Source organism: Mastacembelus armatus, chromosome 15 (genome assembly GCF_900324485.2).
Source record: "Mastacembelus armatus chromosome 15, fMasArm1.2, whole genome shotgun sequence".
NCBI classification, from domain to species: Eukaryota; Metazoa; Chordata; class Actinopteri; order Synbranchiformes; family Mastacembelidae; genus Mastacembelus; species Mastacembelus armatus.
Genome location: NC_046647.1, coordinates 5,234,811 through 5,250,751, shown reverse-complemented (window position 1 = coordinate 5,250,751; position 15,941 = coordinate 5,234,811). Strand labels below are relative to the sequence as shown.

The window sequence follows — 15,941 nt, the reverse complement described above, 5'->3', positions numbered from 1 at the left end:
CTAACCAACTGGACATAGTAGTGGTGGACAAACAGCAGAAGAAAGCCGTAGTGGTAGATGTAGCAATTCCAAGTGATTGCAACATCAGAAAGAAGGAACATGAGAAGCTTGAGAAATACCAAGGGCTGAAAGAAGAGCTAGAAAAGATGTGGAAGGTGAAGGCAACAGTGGTCCTCGTGGTAATCGGCACCCTTGGGGGCTGTGACCCCCAAACTGGGAGAGTGGCTAAAAACAGATCCCAGAAACAACATCAGAGCTCTCAGTTCAGAAGAGCACAGCGCTAGGAACAGCTAAGACCTGACCTAAGAACCCTCAAACTATACATATATATATATATATATATATATATATATATATATATATATATATATATATATATATACATACATACTATAATCCATTTCTGCTCATAGATCACTCTAAAAATGACTGACCAAAACAGAACTGGTCCTTCTTTGACACTGTCATGAAAATAAAAGGAACTGTTGAATAAAGCGTTTTCCAAATTATTGCGATGAAAATCTGCTGATGCATTTTCCAGATTTTATCATTATGGAAAAATATTTTAAGGACAAAATGTTGACTTTAAGTGTGAGGTCACATCTGGACATCTCTGGCAAGAAAACTATGCCCCTTCATTATTACACGAACTGAAATAACTAAAAATCAAATGACAACAAACAGGAAATGGGTCAGGCAGTAATAAACACAGACACATGTACGACATAAACGACACATCGATGACAAATGCAATTCAGGAAAGGAAAGGAAAGGAGACTTCTCTTTCACACATGATCAATGACATGCTCTAGCACCCCCTGCAGAAAGAATCAGGGTAGGACTGTCTTTCCCGTGTGTTGCTGGAGAAGACCTGATTGTGTCCACAAAATAAATGCATGTAATTTGTTAATCGATTAACAAATTATTATAGACAATTTGAGCGTAAAGGCTAGACCCAGGGCGGTGTTTAGAGCATGGATATGATTTAGACATAAGCTATAATTTAATTGTTTGGTCGCGTTACGTTTATTCTGAAGGAGCCAGACGGGAAGTTGTATTGTTTTTGCTGCTCGCGGAAGAAGAGCGGAGCAAGCGTGAGCGTGAATAAAGCAACAGAGTAGATAAAGTTAGGAAGTAACCTTAACCTCGCGTTGAAGTGCTTTTTTGTGATTATAGCACGGACTGAACCTGGCAGGAGTAGGTGGTATTAGCAATCAGGCTATAACTTAAGGCTAACCGGCAACATAACCGCGACTGTGTTTATACTTTTATTGTTGCGTATAACAGGCAAGCTAACGTTAGCAAGCCGGGGTCAGAAGTTACTGACAACTAAAATTATGCACGACATTTAAAGCTCAGTTGTTCTTTTAAAGAAAACGTTACGTTTGTCGTAACTTGAAGATAGAGCCGTTGAAAGCCGTTGGGATGTCATCGCCTCCGTCCGACCGCAGGAGTCACGAGGGGTCAACACATGTATCCGAGAGCGACTCAGAGGAAGAGGTACGTTTACACGTCGACAGGGTCTGAAGCCTTTTTACATTTGACCTGTTTGTGACGAAGCTGTTTTCCGACGATAGAAATTGATACCACCCGTTTTGAGCTGCTCTTCTTCCTCGAAACCTGCGCTAACTCAAACGTACGTTACTGCCTTTAGCTTCCGTTTTTAGGCAGACGCGGCTTCAAGTGATGCCCGCGTAGTGGCATGGCAGTCTTTATCGCCGTGGCTACCCACTGACCGAGATTTGTTTACTTTCCACAGCGCAAGCTCCCCCTCAACCAGTTCTACCCATACATCCGCTGTGCGCTGTGCTGCGGCTTTCTCATCGATGCCACCACCATCACAGAGTGCCTGCACACATGTGAGTCCCAGCACAGGGGTCCTTAAGCTCCCGTAGTCCTCAGAGGACTTCAAGAGGATTCCAAGGGCTTCAGATGAACTGGGTGGCTAATCTTATGCATAATTTATATTATTGAGTTCAGTATATAAGTATTGACTGGGTTTATACTTTGGAAATCCAACCTTGTGGGTTGTAGTAAAAGGCTGTTTGCACATAGGGACATATTCAAAGACCAATCAATAGGCTCACAAAGCAACACTACACTACAAAGTTTATAAAGACTGAACTTTGTGCAAACATCTTTTGGCACACCATAAGTGATAGCAAATAGCAAGAACCAATAGTGATTGTTTTGGTTTTAACAGAAATAGTTTTGCACAGCTTTGTGAGACAAATAAGCTTAAAACTTTGAAAATTTTAATAGGAGGAAAAGCTTTACTGTGTACTTTCTGGCTTCCCAGTTTTTCTTGACATGTCTTTAAATAGTTGCTTGACATACAGCAGGTTGACAATGAACCGGAGAGTTGGTGGTTCGATCCCTGGCTCAAATGGTCCACATGTTGAATTGTACTGAACCCCAAGTTGCCACAGCACAAGCTCCCTCAACCAGTGGCTTGTTCCATTGGTGTATGAGTGTATGTGTGTGTGAATGGGTGAATGGACATATAGTGTAAAAGCTTTGAGTACAATTGAGTGTAGAAAAGTGCTATACAAATATAAATGTAAATATACCATTTACCAAAAAATGTGTGGTGGCTGTGGATATGTCAGATAACAACTGTCCAGTACGCGTAGCGTATATAAATATGTACTCAACACAAGAGTCACAGTCATCTATTGTAAATATCTGTATTGGTGAACACAGCAGAGAGGCACCAGTGTGCTAGATATGGCTATCAGCACACCATAACCTCTGTGGTCAGGGCCACTTGTCCACACATCAGTTGTCTTTCCTGTCTGTCACTATAGTGGACACAGTTACGAAACAGCCACACTTGCTCAGTTGTGGTTTGCAAGTGTGTGCACTCAAAGCCTGCTGCAAGAGGACTATACTTTAGATAGCTTAAGGTAGACAGCAAACACAGGGAGTAATGTTCAACAAAGGTGTGAATCGTCATAGCGATTAGCTAATCACTGATAAATGTGTATCAGCATATTTCATAAAAACTTTTGGGTACAAAAAAAGTCAGTATCTAATTTATTTTTTTTTTGTTGCTGCAAAATATCCTAATGGATCCAAACTGCATTTTACATTGTGATGTGTTCATCTCCTGTTAGTCTGCAAAAGCTGCATCGTAAAGCACTTCTTCTACAGCAGCAGGTGTCCAACATGCAGTATTGTTGTCCACCAGACCCAGCCCCTTTACAACATCAGGTAGGTCTGTTTTTTTTTTGTTGTTTTTTTGAAGAATTTGCTGATTTGTATCAACCTTCAGTCTGTTTTAAATGTCTTGATAGTTGTCAGCTGAGTTTGTTGAGTTTACGTTATTCAGGAAAAAAGTTTTAAAGTGTGAAGTGTGAGAAAAATTATTTTGTAAATTGAAATGCTTTAATTTTTGGTCTGTATTCAACTTTTTTCCCTGATTTCTCACAGGCCTGACAGACAGCTGCAAGATATTGTTTACAAAATGGTTCCCTACCTGGAGGAGCGTATGTATACATACACACTTTCCATGTGTATTTAATGAAATAAATGTATATGATGTGTCAATTGATCTGGATTTTGTTTGCCTATAGTGGAAAGAGAACAAATGTGTAACTTCTACAAGGAGAGAGGGCTGGAGGTTCCAAAACCAGGTAAAACAGTTGTGCCTCATAAGTAAATAGGTTTGGAGCAATATTAACTATCTAATGTACTTTGCAGTATTTCACATTCTTTTTTTTATTAATGGATTATTGAAATGTTTGATTTAATAAAATTGCATTGTTAATCCAAAGTTCACAGTTTACACAGCATCATGGGGACCAGACTGCTGGTTACACATCACAACAATTCAGTCTAACGTATTTACCAGTAAAGTCTGGCTTTAGTCAAACTAACTCAGTCATCTACAGCGGTGTGGAAAAGTGTTGGCCCCCTTCCTGATTTCTTACACACACTTTCTTTCTCATTTGCTTTTGAATTTCTTTGGATCTCGGCATGATGTCGAGGATCTTTTGAGGATCTTTTGGTCTATTTCACTTTGTCAGGCAGGTCCTATTTAAGTGATTTCTTGATTGCGAACAGGTGTGGCAGTAATCAGGCCCCGGGTGTGGCTAGAGGAATTGAATTCTGGTGTGATAAACCACAGTTAAGTTATGTTTAAAGGGAGGGGGGGGGCCTTTTCACACAGGGCCATGTAGTTTTGGATTTTGTTTTCCCTTAATAATAAAAACCTTCATTTAAAAACTGCATCATGTGTTTACTTATGTTATCTTTGACTAATATTTAAATTTGTTTGATGATCTGAAACATTAAAGTGTGACAAGCATGCAAAACAATAAGAAATCAGGAACGGGGCCAACACTTTTTCACACCACTGTATATGTGCACTGTATATGTGCTTAATCATAGTATCTTTAAGACTGAAAACATAACCAACCTGGCAGAACAAAAACAAAGGTCATAAAAGTAGAGGATCAAATCCTGAAGATAAGATCTTACTGATTTTACAAGAGGAAAATGTGTTTTGATTTTGCATTCAATCTTAGTAATGGAAATTCAAAGGTGGAGATTTTCAGCACAGCAGTTGCAAAAGCTCTAAAGTTGGTCACTGAGTCCATGGTGTTTCCTCTTTCCTCCTTTGCAGTGACGGTCTCCCCTCCAAGTCCTGCTGTGTTAAAGAGGCAGAAGAAAGATAGCATTCCTCAGTCTGTGTTTACCATTCCCCGTGAACTGGATGTATCTCTGCTTCTGGAGTTTGTAGGGTAAGGATCTCACTGGACAGTTGTTACTGTTACTGATACTTAGCCCTTTAGATGTTTACATTTTAATATAACTTAACAATCCCACACAAGAACAGTTAGGAAGTAGTTTAGCAATGCATTATCCATCTTCAGTACTTGAGCTAAACTGTTTCTCACTGGCCAAACATATTTTCATTCATCTTATTTGAGAGCCACACCTGCTGAGAAGGGTTCTGACTTTACACTTTCTGAAAACATAGTCTCCATCTTTTTTTCTTATTTTTTTAAGCATAATGTTAAAATGCATAAATATGGTCAAAGAGACCAGTGAACAAGTCGACACTGTGTGTAACCATCTGCATTTTCACAGCAGATATCGAACTTGATATAGCAGATGTAACAACTAACATTCACAATGACTGTGCTCTTAGCCATGCTATTGAGTCAGTATACAGAACACCAAGACTATCATTTATGTTCTTACCAGTCTGCTCGCTGCTATGACCTGTTCAAATGGAAAAGGCCTATTGCTAGACATATGGTGTCCTCGATGTCCCAATTAGAAACTGACTAGTGCTAGGCAGTACTGTTATAGCGAGGTGAAACAAAAACCTGTCTTCTTACACATCTAAATAAAGTAACATACTGTAGTTTCTCACTGCTGTGAATCACCTTGAAAATATGAGGTAAGTGCTTGAATGTTCAAGTGCAGGTGCTTTGATTTAGTTTGTAGACCTAAATAGGGCTGACTGACCTGTATTTGGCTCCACACCCATGTTGTTATGTGAATTGTAGAAATGACTGAAATTAGAATGTAATTTTATAGACATTGCACCAGATGATCATACTGCCTCAAAGAATGCTTGTTTACGCTGACTCTTGTTCTGTTTTCAGGGCTGAAGAGGGGATTAGCAACTATAAGGTAATGACCTAAAATGTAAACATTTTTCTAGGTTTTATTAGAAATGATGTGACCCAGTAACAGAACATATAAGGACAAGATGAATGATAACTTGATAAAGGTTGTAGTGTAAGCTGCACCCAGGCCTGCTTATCCAAATAGTGAAGTTATTCTGTAACTACAGCTATTTGGCTATAGTGTCAAGAATAGTTTTGTTTTAAAGATTTACATTATGATAAATATTGTTACTTTTTGCCTGGCGGCACTTAATTTGTACAACATTTTATTTTAATTTTTGAATGGGCCTCTTACTTTATGGCTGCTGGTTGATCTTTCTTTACCAGTTGGTTGTTTGTTGAACACAGCAGCCTCTTACTTAGTCTCCTCAGGAGTTAGAGTAGGATTGACAGTTTAATCATCCGGTCCGTGTGTGGGCTAAATGCTCTATAGTCTAAAATCAGAATAACAGTTTGGCTTTTATATGTGTGTGTAGACAAAACACACATGTACAGTATAACTACAGACCTGCCAACAGGGCTTGAAGTAGTGAAGCTAGCATGTTTTTTCATGGTCTCATCATTTTTAATGACAGGACTCTAATTTTATCATATAGTGTTGGATATATTTCCTATAGTGTATAATGATTGATATCCTTCTGAAAGACTTTGATAGAATATAACTCATCCTGCTCCTATGTAGCCATTAGAGAGGCGGTACGTTCGTGTGTCGGGTGAGGCTACCATTCGCCACGTGGAACTATTCATCAGAAGGAAGATGGAGCTCAGCCCAACCTGCCAAGTGAGTCTGCAAGGCTTACAGCTAATCAGTCCACAAAGTGACATGACCACAGCTTGATCCTGATCATTGCTTTAGACCGGCTTGGAAGCAGGACAGAAAAGGAAGTTGGCATAGTGTAATTGTACAGAGTGACAAGGTTAAAACTGGCATAGTGAGTGGGGCTCAACGTGTGTCTACTCACACACGTGAGTGGACACTGTCGTCCTCAGTTTTATTGCCTGGTGAGAGCTTACCATCTTTCATTCACATCTGTGGGAGATCAGCTGTGTTCAAGCGATGAGGCATGAAAACATGATCAGAACAAAAAGCAGTGCATTGTGGAATGAGCATGTGCAAACTGGGGAGATGAGGCAAATGCTGAAAACAAACAGAGACTAAAATAAAAGGGTCAACCGCTCAGGTCAAAACTCAGCAGGCTGCCCACATCGAAAGGACAACAGACACTCTGGAAGGACAATGTTAATCTGATTACAACCAAATTGTAAGTGCAGTAATACCCAAATTCTGTCTCAGGGCAGTGGACCTATTGTTAAAGACTCCTCAGTTCAAATAGTGTTACAGTCGAGATCCTTTTTCCTCAGAGCACAGGCAAACAGAGATGCTGATGTGTTCAGTTTGATACATAGCGACAGCATTCAGTTGTTTTGTGTTTAGTAACACGTGGCTAAGGATTAGCATCATCAGCTTACACTGATTTCCTGGCTTCACTGCCTGGGCCTGTCTGGACTAACCTGGAGAGGAGAGGAAAAGATGAACCCAGGGTCACAATTCATTATATAACACTTTAAATTTTTATATTGTTACAACACTCTTCAGATCATTTTGTATTCTAGTTGTCCTTGAAGTTTTAATCTACCTCATCATGTTCAAGTTTATCATAAATATCCAAAGCTTTTCCTGTATGGTGGTGTTTTTGCCAGATAAGTATTTATGCATTTATGATGTGGGAGTGGGCACAGTAGTACTTTGTCCCTTTAAAATGCTAAAGAGAAATGTGTAGGAATCAGCTGAAGTGTTTTTGTGTTCTCTGCAGGTGGATGTGGTATGTGGAGATCACCTGCTGGATCACTACCAGTCACTCAAAGACATACAGAGGTCTGTGGGTGAAGATGCACTACAGGTAAGTGCCAGAAACACACGGAGAAAGATAAAACCACAATTTTAATAATTTGAATGTTGTCAGGGGGCTGGAATATTGCGTCTATTCAGTGACCCTTTTTGTCTTGTTTTCAGGATGGTCTCTTGGTGCTGCATTTTGGCTTGGTCTTGCCTTGTCAGTCTTGAGCACAAGAGGTGGATGTAGTTAATTCCTTCGCAGACCAGCCTACCTTTTTGACTCCACAACTTACTTGGGTGTGTTGTTCCAAAGAGTGGAGTTTCAGGATCTTATTTCATATAACTTTAATTAACTAAAGTGTAGCAAGGGCACTGCCAAAACCACTTGTACATGAACTTTGAACTTTGTTTTTTTTTTTTTTTTTTTACTGAACAGTCTGCCATCAAATACTCTTTTCACACTGTCATCAAATGTTTAACTCTCAAGAACACCATCTTGATTTCAGGAGAAGCCATCTCTGCTGTAAATGTACTGAGCGCTGACAACATGCATTTGATTTTGTGAAAGGCCACCATTTTAAAAAATGAATTTACCTCATGAAATAACACATATCTATTGCAAGAGTCAAGGTTTTCTTTTAGGTATTTTTTCAGTGTGCTTCCACTCTATACAAGAATGACTTCTGCTGTATTTGAAACAGGACTTAACTGCTGTTAGTGACTCTGAAAAGTCATGTCAAACTGTGCTGTGAAGGCAGTAAAAGCTGCATCAGTTTAACTTTGCAATCCTTGTGAAAACCACATATCTGTACCTTATTTTCTTCTAGTAATATTGAAGGTTGACTGTTATTTCATCTTATTTTAAGGGCTTGAAACAAAAAGACCAACTCAACCAAAGGTTTGTTGCATGTGTTTGTACAGTTTAGATCTACATGTGATCTTTAATTAAAACTTGTCTATTGGTGGGTTACACATCTAGTTTCAGAACTGTTAACTTTCATACAGAATGTCTACCCATATAAAGTAATGGGGCTTTCATTACGGCTTGTTAGATCACAAAAGCAGTTACCGGTACTTAAAGGGGGTGTGTATCAGCAAGTGTTTAATATGGTTTGTAAACATATCTTTCCTGTTTGTTTTTTTTTATATATATATATTTCAATGAATAAATGACTGCACAACAACAAAATGTTCCAGATTGATCCATGTTTGATGCTTTGTAATGACAGGCTATTTTGAAAGGCCTGGCCAAACTGGGAACACGGATTTAAAGAAGAAGAAAAAGGAAAAAAAAAGACTTCAAAGTTGTGATTTTAGGCAAAGATAAATGGCCTTATTAATGTTTGCATTGTTTACTCTGTCATAAATCACTGGACAGGAAGTCAGGAAAGCAGTAGAATTACGTTTATGCAGTCATTACAGTTTCTAAGCTGAGGGTCTTTCTCAGTGGACTTGAACTAGAGAAGCTTCACATGTAACTGGGGGAGACTTGAAGGAACATCCTACTCTATTAGTACATGTGCTGCCTTGGATATGACAGCACAGTTGATCAGTTATGTCATTTTATTCAATGCATCAGAAACAACAGTGGTTCCCCAGCAGGTACAGTGGACAGTTAAATATTTTGTGTACATCATAATAAACCATGCAGGCTATTCTTTCTGCTACTATAAGGCTTTTCAACATAGACTGTTTCTGAAACTGGTTATGTTAGAAGGGTAAAAGATCTACACTTTGTAATATCATAAAACAATACACCGCAACAACAGAGCTACATTCAAAATTGGTGTCTTTCTCTTAAGAAGTTAGCACAGGGTTCAGTGCCATGTCAAGCAGCAGCAAAATGGGAAAACATCCCGGAACATTCAGTAGTAATGTTTGCAACGTGTTAATTTCTCATATGTTCATCTCAAGAATTCCAGGTTGGTTTCCCTTAATAGAGAAGACTTGTGAAATAGTAATTCAGACAAACCTTTCATTTAAAAAATATTTGAGTTTTAGAGTCCAAAGATGATGAAGAGTTCTGAAATACAGACTTTAAGCTCTAGTTCAAAAATATTTGTATTACCCCTGCCCTAACAAATACAGCACGTGACTATAGGCTCATTACACATACACAATAAATCTCATCTCACTTTTCAGATATGCCTGTCTATCTGTCTTCAGTTGTTGGAGTTGATGTCTGCCTCATCTTTCTCCTCTTGGAAGCTTTCCTTGATGACTGCTTCTGTCTCCCTCTGGCTGATCATGGAGGACGCAGCTGAGGCTCGGAGCTGGTAGCTGTAGCTGGGAGCGCCAAACGACATCCCGGTGTTGAAGTGAGTCTCCTCTCCCTCCAGCAGTTTCCTTGTAGAATAAGAGGAAACAGATGTCAGACTGGACACAGGCTTAATGCACCTCACGATGCCTAAAGATGTTAAATGAGTCAAGAGATGGTCATTTTTTGCTCAGTGCGTTCTTTAATCCAGCCAGCACCTGTAGGCAGCTATCTCGATGTCCAGGGCCATCTTGACGTTGAGCAGGTCCTGATACTCTCTCAGGTGCTGTGCCATCTCGCCCTTTAGGTTTCTCAGCTCAGTGTCCAGGTGGCCAATAGTGTCCTGTTACATTTGAAATGAGAACGTGTTTACTTACTCAGTATGTGTATAGACTGGTTTTAAACCTATAGATACCTACAGCCTTGCTGTATCTGATTTAGCCGGTCAGAGGTGATTCAGACACGCACGCACGGTCAACCCATTGAGAATGGTTTCAGTCAGTCGCAGAGGCTTATTAAAGGTCATGTCCTGAATTAGACAATCTCTGACACGAAATTGTTAAGCTTAATTAAAGCCAGTGCGATTGTTGTATTTGAGACAGGTTATTATTAAACACAGGATTTCTCTATTTCTATTTTTGTCCTATTTGATAAATATATTTTGGCACATTTTAGTGGGAGGCCTCACTGCTGCCATTTTGTGTGTGAATTTGCTGTTTTTCTACTACTGCAGCAGTTGTTCTGTAAAAAAAAGCTTTTATGACTGAGTTTTCTGTTTGCAGCCAAAATTGGGCAAAGCAACATAAATAGTGAAAAATTTAAAAATGACAGTCGCAGAGCAGCAGTGTGTTTGTTTTAAATAAGATCACCAGTATGCTGCCTCTATTCAGTCCTTGACATAGAAATGTTTGGGGCTCCCTGCTGAGCATTGTTAGCCAACAGCTTTACTAAAGCTGTGACATAATTCATGAGGAACTTGACCATGAGATCTGCTCACTTCCAATCCTATTACTCGGCACAGTAATGACCTGCAAGCAGTCAATGCCAGCAGCGCTGAGAGCGCCTTCTTTTCCAGCACATTTGCATAGTAGCAGTTTCAACTCTGACCATTTATAGTTTCTTGCTTGGAAAATGTAGGATTTGTGAGGGTTTTAGTTTTTTTTAAAACTGCCTGGAACTGCATGTTCCATCTTGGGCTATACATGAATTTTGCATGGATTACCAGCAATGTAGTTACCAATGAGAACCCTGAAATCATGTCCTTCTGTGTATTTTCTTCTGGGAAATTGTTTTTATGCAAGACAAAGTTAAGACCTGCATTTTTTTCAGGATGATATCCAGTATTTTTCTACTAGAATTCACATTTTCTCCATCAGAATTTTATGTCAAGCAATTTGAAGCAGTCTTTGACACAACATGCAGACAATCATATTGGGGATTAAAAAATTAAGTCTTTACCGTAGATGTTTGGGATTTAATAATAATAGGCATGTGACCTGAAAAGAATAATAAAACTTCATAATAACAGTAGGAAAGAAAGAGTAATGGTCTCAGGCAGTTTTAATTATTGTAGAAAAACTGCCCCATAGAAATGAAAAACTTACATACTTTTAAAGACTCACAGCTGTGGCCCTGCTACTGTGTGAGATAAATAAGTATATGTTTCATTGTTTAACTAATTTTGCTTATTGACTGTGGTTGCTTGCCTGCATGGCTGTGACTTCAGCATTGTGTGACTCCTCCATCTCTGTGATCTGCCTCTCCAGAGACTCGTTGGCGCCCCTCAGGGTCTCTATCTCGATGGTCTTGGACTGCAGCTGCCTCCTGAACTCATTCATCTCCTCCCTGCTGGCCCTCATGGCTTCATTGCTTCTGGTAGCCTGCTCACTCAAACTGGCAAACTTGCTCTTGTACCACTCCTCGGCCGACTGCAGGTTTTTGGAAGAAATGGACTCGTACTGGTTGCGGATCTCCTTTAGAGCTGAAGTGAGGTCAGGCTTGGCGGGCTCGAGCTCCACAGAGATCTGCTGCGCCTCCATCATGTTGCTCAGCTCTTGGATTTCCTCGTCGTGCACTTTTTTCAGGAAGGAGATCTCATCCGTCAGCGATTCCACTCGACGCTCCAGGTCCAGGCGAATGGCGGCTGCATCGTCCACGTCCTTCCTGAAAGACCTCAAGGTCTGCTCAGCTTCCTCCCGTGCCCTCACCTCCTCGTCATACTTTGCATTGAGCTTCTGAAAAGAGACATGAGAGGAGAGTAAAGAGATGAGAATGAGAGAGGTGAGATTGGTGGTGAGATGTCATTATCTCACCTATCTCACTACCTAATGACAGGTAGAAAACGAGATGATTAAATTATATGAAAGGTGAGATATCAGGAGATAATCAATACATGCTGACAGTGGATGACAGGCAACAAAATGACAAAGAGATATTGTGCTTTGGAGTATAAAATATGATACAGCAAGTAAAACGTAATCTTCTTATCGTTTTCAGAACCTGCAGCTCGTCCTCCATGTTGTTTCTCTCAATCAGGATGCGGTTCTTGTCCCTGCTGAGGTCCTCCAGCTGTGACCGCAGGTCCTGCATCTCCTGCTGGTAGAGACGAGCGATGCGGGACGGCTCGCTCTGTTTCTGGCGCAGGGTCACCAGCTCGGTCTCCAGCACTTTATTCTGCTGCTCCAGGTGCCGCACTTTATCAATGAACATGGCGAAGCGGTCATTCAGACCCTGTGCAACAGGATAACACATATTTATCATCAGACCTTGCTCTTTAGGACAGGAAGTGGGAGGTTTCCCATTGAGTAGGCCTATAGTGATTTGATCAAATATTATTTGACTTTAACTTACATTTGATAGCTACAGCTTTAAAATTGGGATGAACTTTTACAAAGCATCCATTTCACCAAAAACAAGAACCTGCCAGGAGGCAGTGGTAAGTCAAAACTGCAAAACAGCAGACATACAAACAGGCTCACCAAGCCAGTAACATCAGAGTGAAGATTTGCCTGTTTCTTTGTTTGCTGGGTTATCGACTGTAATTGGGCAAGACAAAATATGTCAAGACATTACCTTTGACCTAGATGTCAGCTGGCACATTTGTTTTTTTGGTCGATCGATGATGACAAAATATTACATATATCTTTTGACAGTTTCACATGGCAGATGCTGTTTCAATGATGTCCTGTCAAGCTCAATGTTTAAGCAGAAGCCAGTGAGACAGTGTTTTTTTTTTTTTTTTTTTTGCTGTAACTTATAATTACATCATATTAATCACTCATCTGTGTGAGTGATTTCTAGGCAACATTTTAAAATCAGCATCAGATTTAGGTTCATGAAATAATGCTTCTCCAAAATTGGCCAAAAATAGGAAAATAAAGTTGCTGGTGCTTTCAGGTTTGTGTCTTTAAATTCTACGCCATAATCTCTACAAGGCTCTCAGAATTTTTAATGAAAACATAATTATAGACCAATCATTTTTAATAATTAGAAATAAATCTCTAATCTCTGAAAAAAAGCATAATGATTTATTTGAGCTCATCCCTCCTACCTGCAGCTGCTCCTTCTCGTTAGTTCTAATAACTTTGAATTCATTGTTGAGTACGGAGGTCTGGGTCAAGTCGAGGGAGTCGGTCGGCACTGGAGAGAAAGAGGAGGATGCCCGCCCGACCCGTCTGTACATGCTCAGGGCCGGCGCGTTGTTGCGGGCGGCAGCCATGGACCGGAGCCCCGGGGAAATCCGAGCTGAGGCGCTGCTCATACGAGAGGAAGAGACAGGAAACCTGGGAGAATCCCCGAAAATCTTCCGGTAGGATGACAAGGTGTAGTCTCTGTAGCTCATCCTTGTCGTGAGTCAGAGCTAAAACTGAGACTTAAAGAGCTTTGCAAGAGCTTATAGATGACAGGCTTCGGGTAAAGCGAACCTTTTTTGCGCACGGCGCACTTTCCACACTAGCAGATAGCTGTTCCAGCTTTCACCGAGTAGCTTTTTTTTTTTTGTTTGTCAGGTTGTGAATTTGTTTTGAATAAATTTGTTTAGTTTATAAAACACATTTCAAAGCAAAGTTGCAGCCACAGTGCGGTACAGACATATGAAAGTGACTTTACATGGCCAAGTATGGTATGGTGTGCAGCGCACAAATTCCAAAAATTAACCCAAATTAACCCACCCAAGTGCACACACACTCACACCATGCAAACACACCCGGGGCAGTGGGCAGCCAATGCTGCGGCGTCCGGTTGGGGCTCCAGTGCCTTGCTCAAGGGTCTCACCTCAGTCAATCAATTAAAACATAAAAAACACAAATAAGTATAGAGTAATTTTAGTAATAGTAGAAACAAAAGGTGACGATCTAATATACTGTACAGAGGGAGACTGTTCCATAGTCTAGGAGCAGCCACAGAAAAAGCCTGGTCACCTGTAGTTTTGTAACGTGAGCGATGAACAGAAAGAAGTAGTTGACTGGAAGAGCGTAAGGATCTTGAGGCGTTGTATGGGACAAGAACATCACTGATATACTGAGGGGTAAGAACATGTAAAGCTTTATAAACAAAAATCAAAATTTTAAAATCAATCCGGGACTTAACTGGTAACCAGTGGAGAGAGGCAAGCACAGGAGTAATGTCCTGACCCTTTTTAGTACCAGTCAAAAGCCTGGCTGCTGCGTTTTGAACCATCTGCAGACGATTTACAGTTGAATTAGGCAAACCCAAGTATAAAGAGTTACAATAATCCAACTTTGAGGTAATAAATGCATGAATAACATAAAATGTCACGCAAAACAATTCCCTACTTTAACAGAAAGCGTTCTCCCTTTGAGGCAAGAAGCCAACCAATCCAGCATAAAGCCCCTACAGTGTCAAAAGCTGCACTTAGATCAAGCAAGATTAAGATACAGGCAGAACCTGCATCCAGAGTGAGTAAGATGTCATTTAAAACCTTCAGCAAAGCTGATTCAGTACTATGTAGCTCCCTGAAATCAGACTGAAATTTGTCAAAAATACTAAAAGCACTCAGGTATGAAGAGATCTGATGGTAAACAACTTTTTCCAGAACTTTGGAAATGAAAGGCAGTTTAGAAATGGGTCTGTAGTTATTCAAGTCATGCTGATCTAAATGAGGTTATTTTAACAACGGCTACTGTAGCATGTTTGAAGTTAGTGGGTAGAACCACATTGACCAATGAACTATTAACAATAGTGGTCACAACTGGACTTAGAACTGAAAAAAACCCCTTTAAAAATGTGAGAAGGCAAAACATCAGAAGGACAAGGATTTCTTACTAGAATCAATATCATGACGCTGTGAAGGTGACAGGTTGAAAAAGTGTAAGAGCACTGTCACAGGGTGACATTTCAAGGAATGAAACCCTCTGAGATGGAATATTAGAACGAATACCCTCAATTCAATAGATAAAATGTGTAAAAACTGATCACACAGGTCAGTAGAAACCTCAGGTAGGACATCAGAAGAAGAATTTAGAAGGGCATTAATTGTGCTAAAAAGAACCTTAGGACTCTGAGAATTTTGTGCAATTAAATCAGACATATATTTAAACTGTGCCTCTCTAACAGCATTTTGATACTGCTTAAGACACTCCCTGAAAAATTTCGTATGACCACGCAAGCTTCCTCCTTTCTCAAGCTTGTCCACAGATAAGCTAATAAAAAAATGACTGAAGCTGGAATACAAATTAACGAAGAAGGGACTAAGGAAATTCAGGGGTAAGTAACTGAACGTTAACTGCAACCCGTGTTTTCCCGCTGTGACACGTGCTCATTGTAAGTTAGCTTGTTGCTAAAGTAGCTTAACTTAAAACTTTATTATGTTTAGCTAAAACTTGATTTCAATCGTTAAATAGTTACAACCTTCACTTTTTGGAATCAGTTCCACATGTGTTGCTGTTTGTTTCGTAGTTTCATACTGCAACATTAACTTTAAAGGCCTATGCATACCCCGCCAGAAGTAAGAAATTTGTTCTCTGTCCTAGGGCTGCAAGAAAAGAATGGCATTAAATTCCCTCGCAGCCCTGGTTTAGGAGTTCTCGCAGTTTGTTCTCGACACATCATTTGGGCAGAACTTTCTTCGCGTGTGGTGTCCAACAACTATTGTGCGGTTGGTCAGAAATTTGAAGTGGGTGTGGTTAATGCGTAATTGTTGTCATTGCCGCTTTTTACGCTGCTGGTTGTCATAACAGTGGATAGT

The 15,941-nt window shown here is 40.1% G+C and overlaps 2 protein-coding genes across 2 annotated transcripts; one reads left to right on the top strand and one right to left on the bottom strand.

Moving 5' to 3' along the window:
* The first annotated feature begins 870 nt into the window (after nt 1-870).
* On the top strand, nt 871-8,631 carry pcgf6 (polycomb group ring finger 6). Its single transcript, XM_026309494.2, has 10 exons — nt 871-1,500; nt 1,760-1,859; nt 3,117-3,213; nt 3,433-3,488; nt 3,576-3,635; nt 4,628-4,745; nt 5,619-5,646; nt 6,325-6,423; nt 7,457-7,543; nt 7,657-8,631. The coding sequence occupies exons 1-10, from the start codon at nt 1,426-1,428 to the stop codon at nt 7,705-7,707; spliced, it is 771 nt and encodes a 256-aa protein (XP_026165279.1). The 5' UTR covers nt 871-1,425; the 3' UTR covers nt 7,708-8,631.
* Nucleotides 8,632-9,520: 889 nt separating this feature from the next.
* Nucleotides 9,521-13,648, bottom strand: LOC113131813 (alpha-internexin-like). The gene is made up of 5 exons (XM_026309495.2): nt 13,287-13,648; nt 12,236-12,466; nt 11,443-11,970; nt 9,955-10,079; nt 9,521-9,825 (listed from the first exon to the last, which is right to left on the bottom strand). Exons 1-5 carry the CDS (start codon nt 13,575-13,577, stop codon nt 9,642-9,644), a joined length of 1,359 nt encoding a protein of 452 aa, XP_026165280.1. The 5' UTR covers nt 13,578-13,648; the 3' UTR covers nt 9,521-9,641.
* Between the last annotated feature and the right edge of the window lie 2,293 nt (nt 13,649-15,941).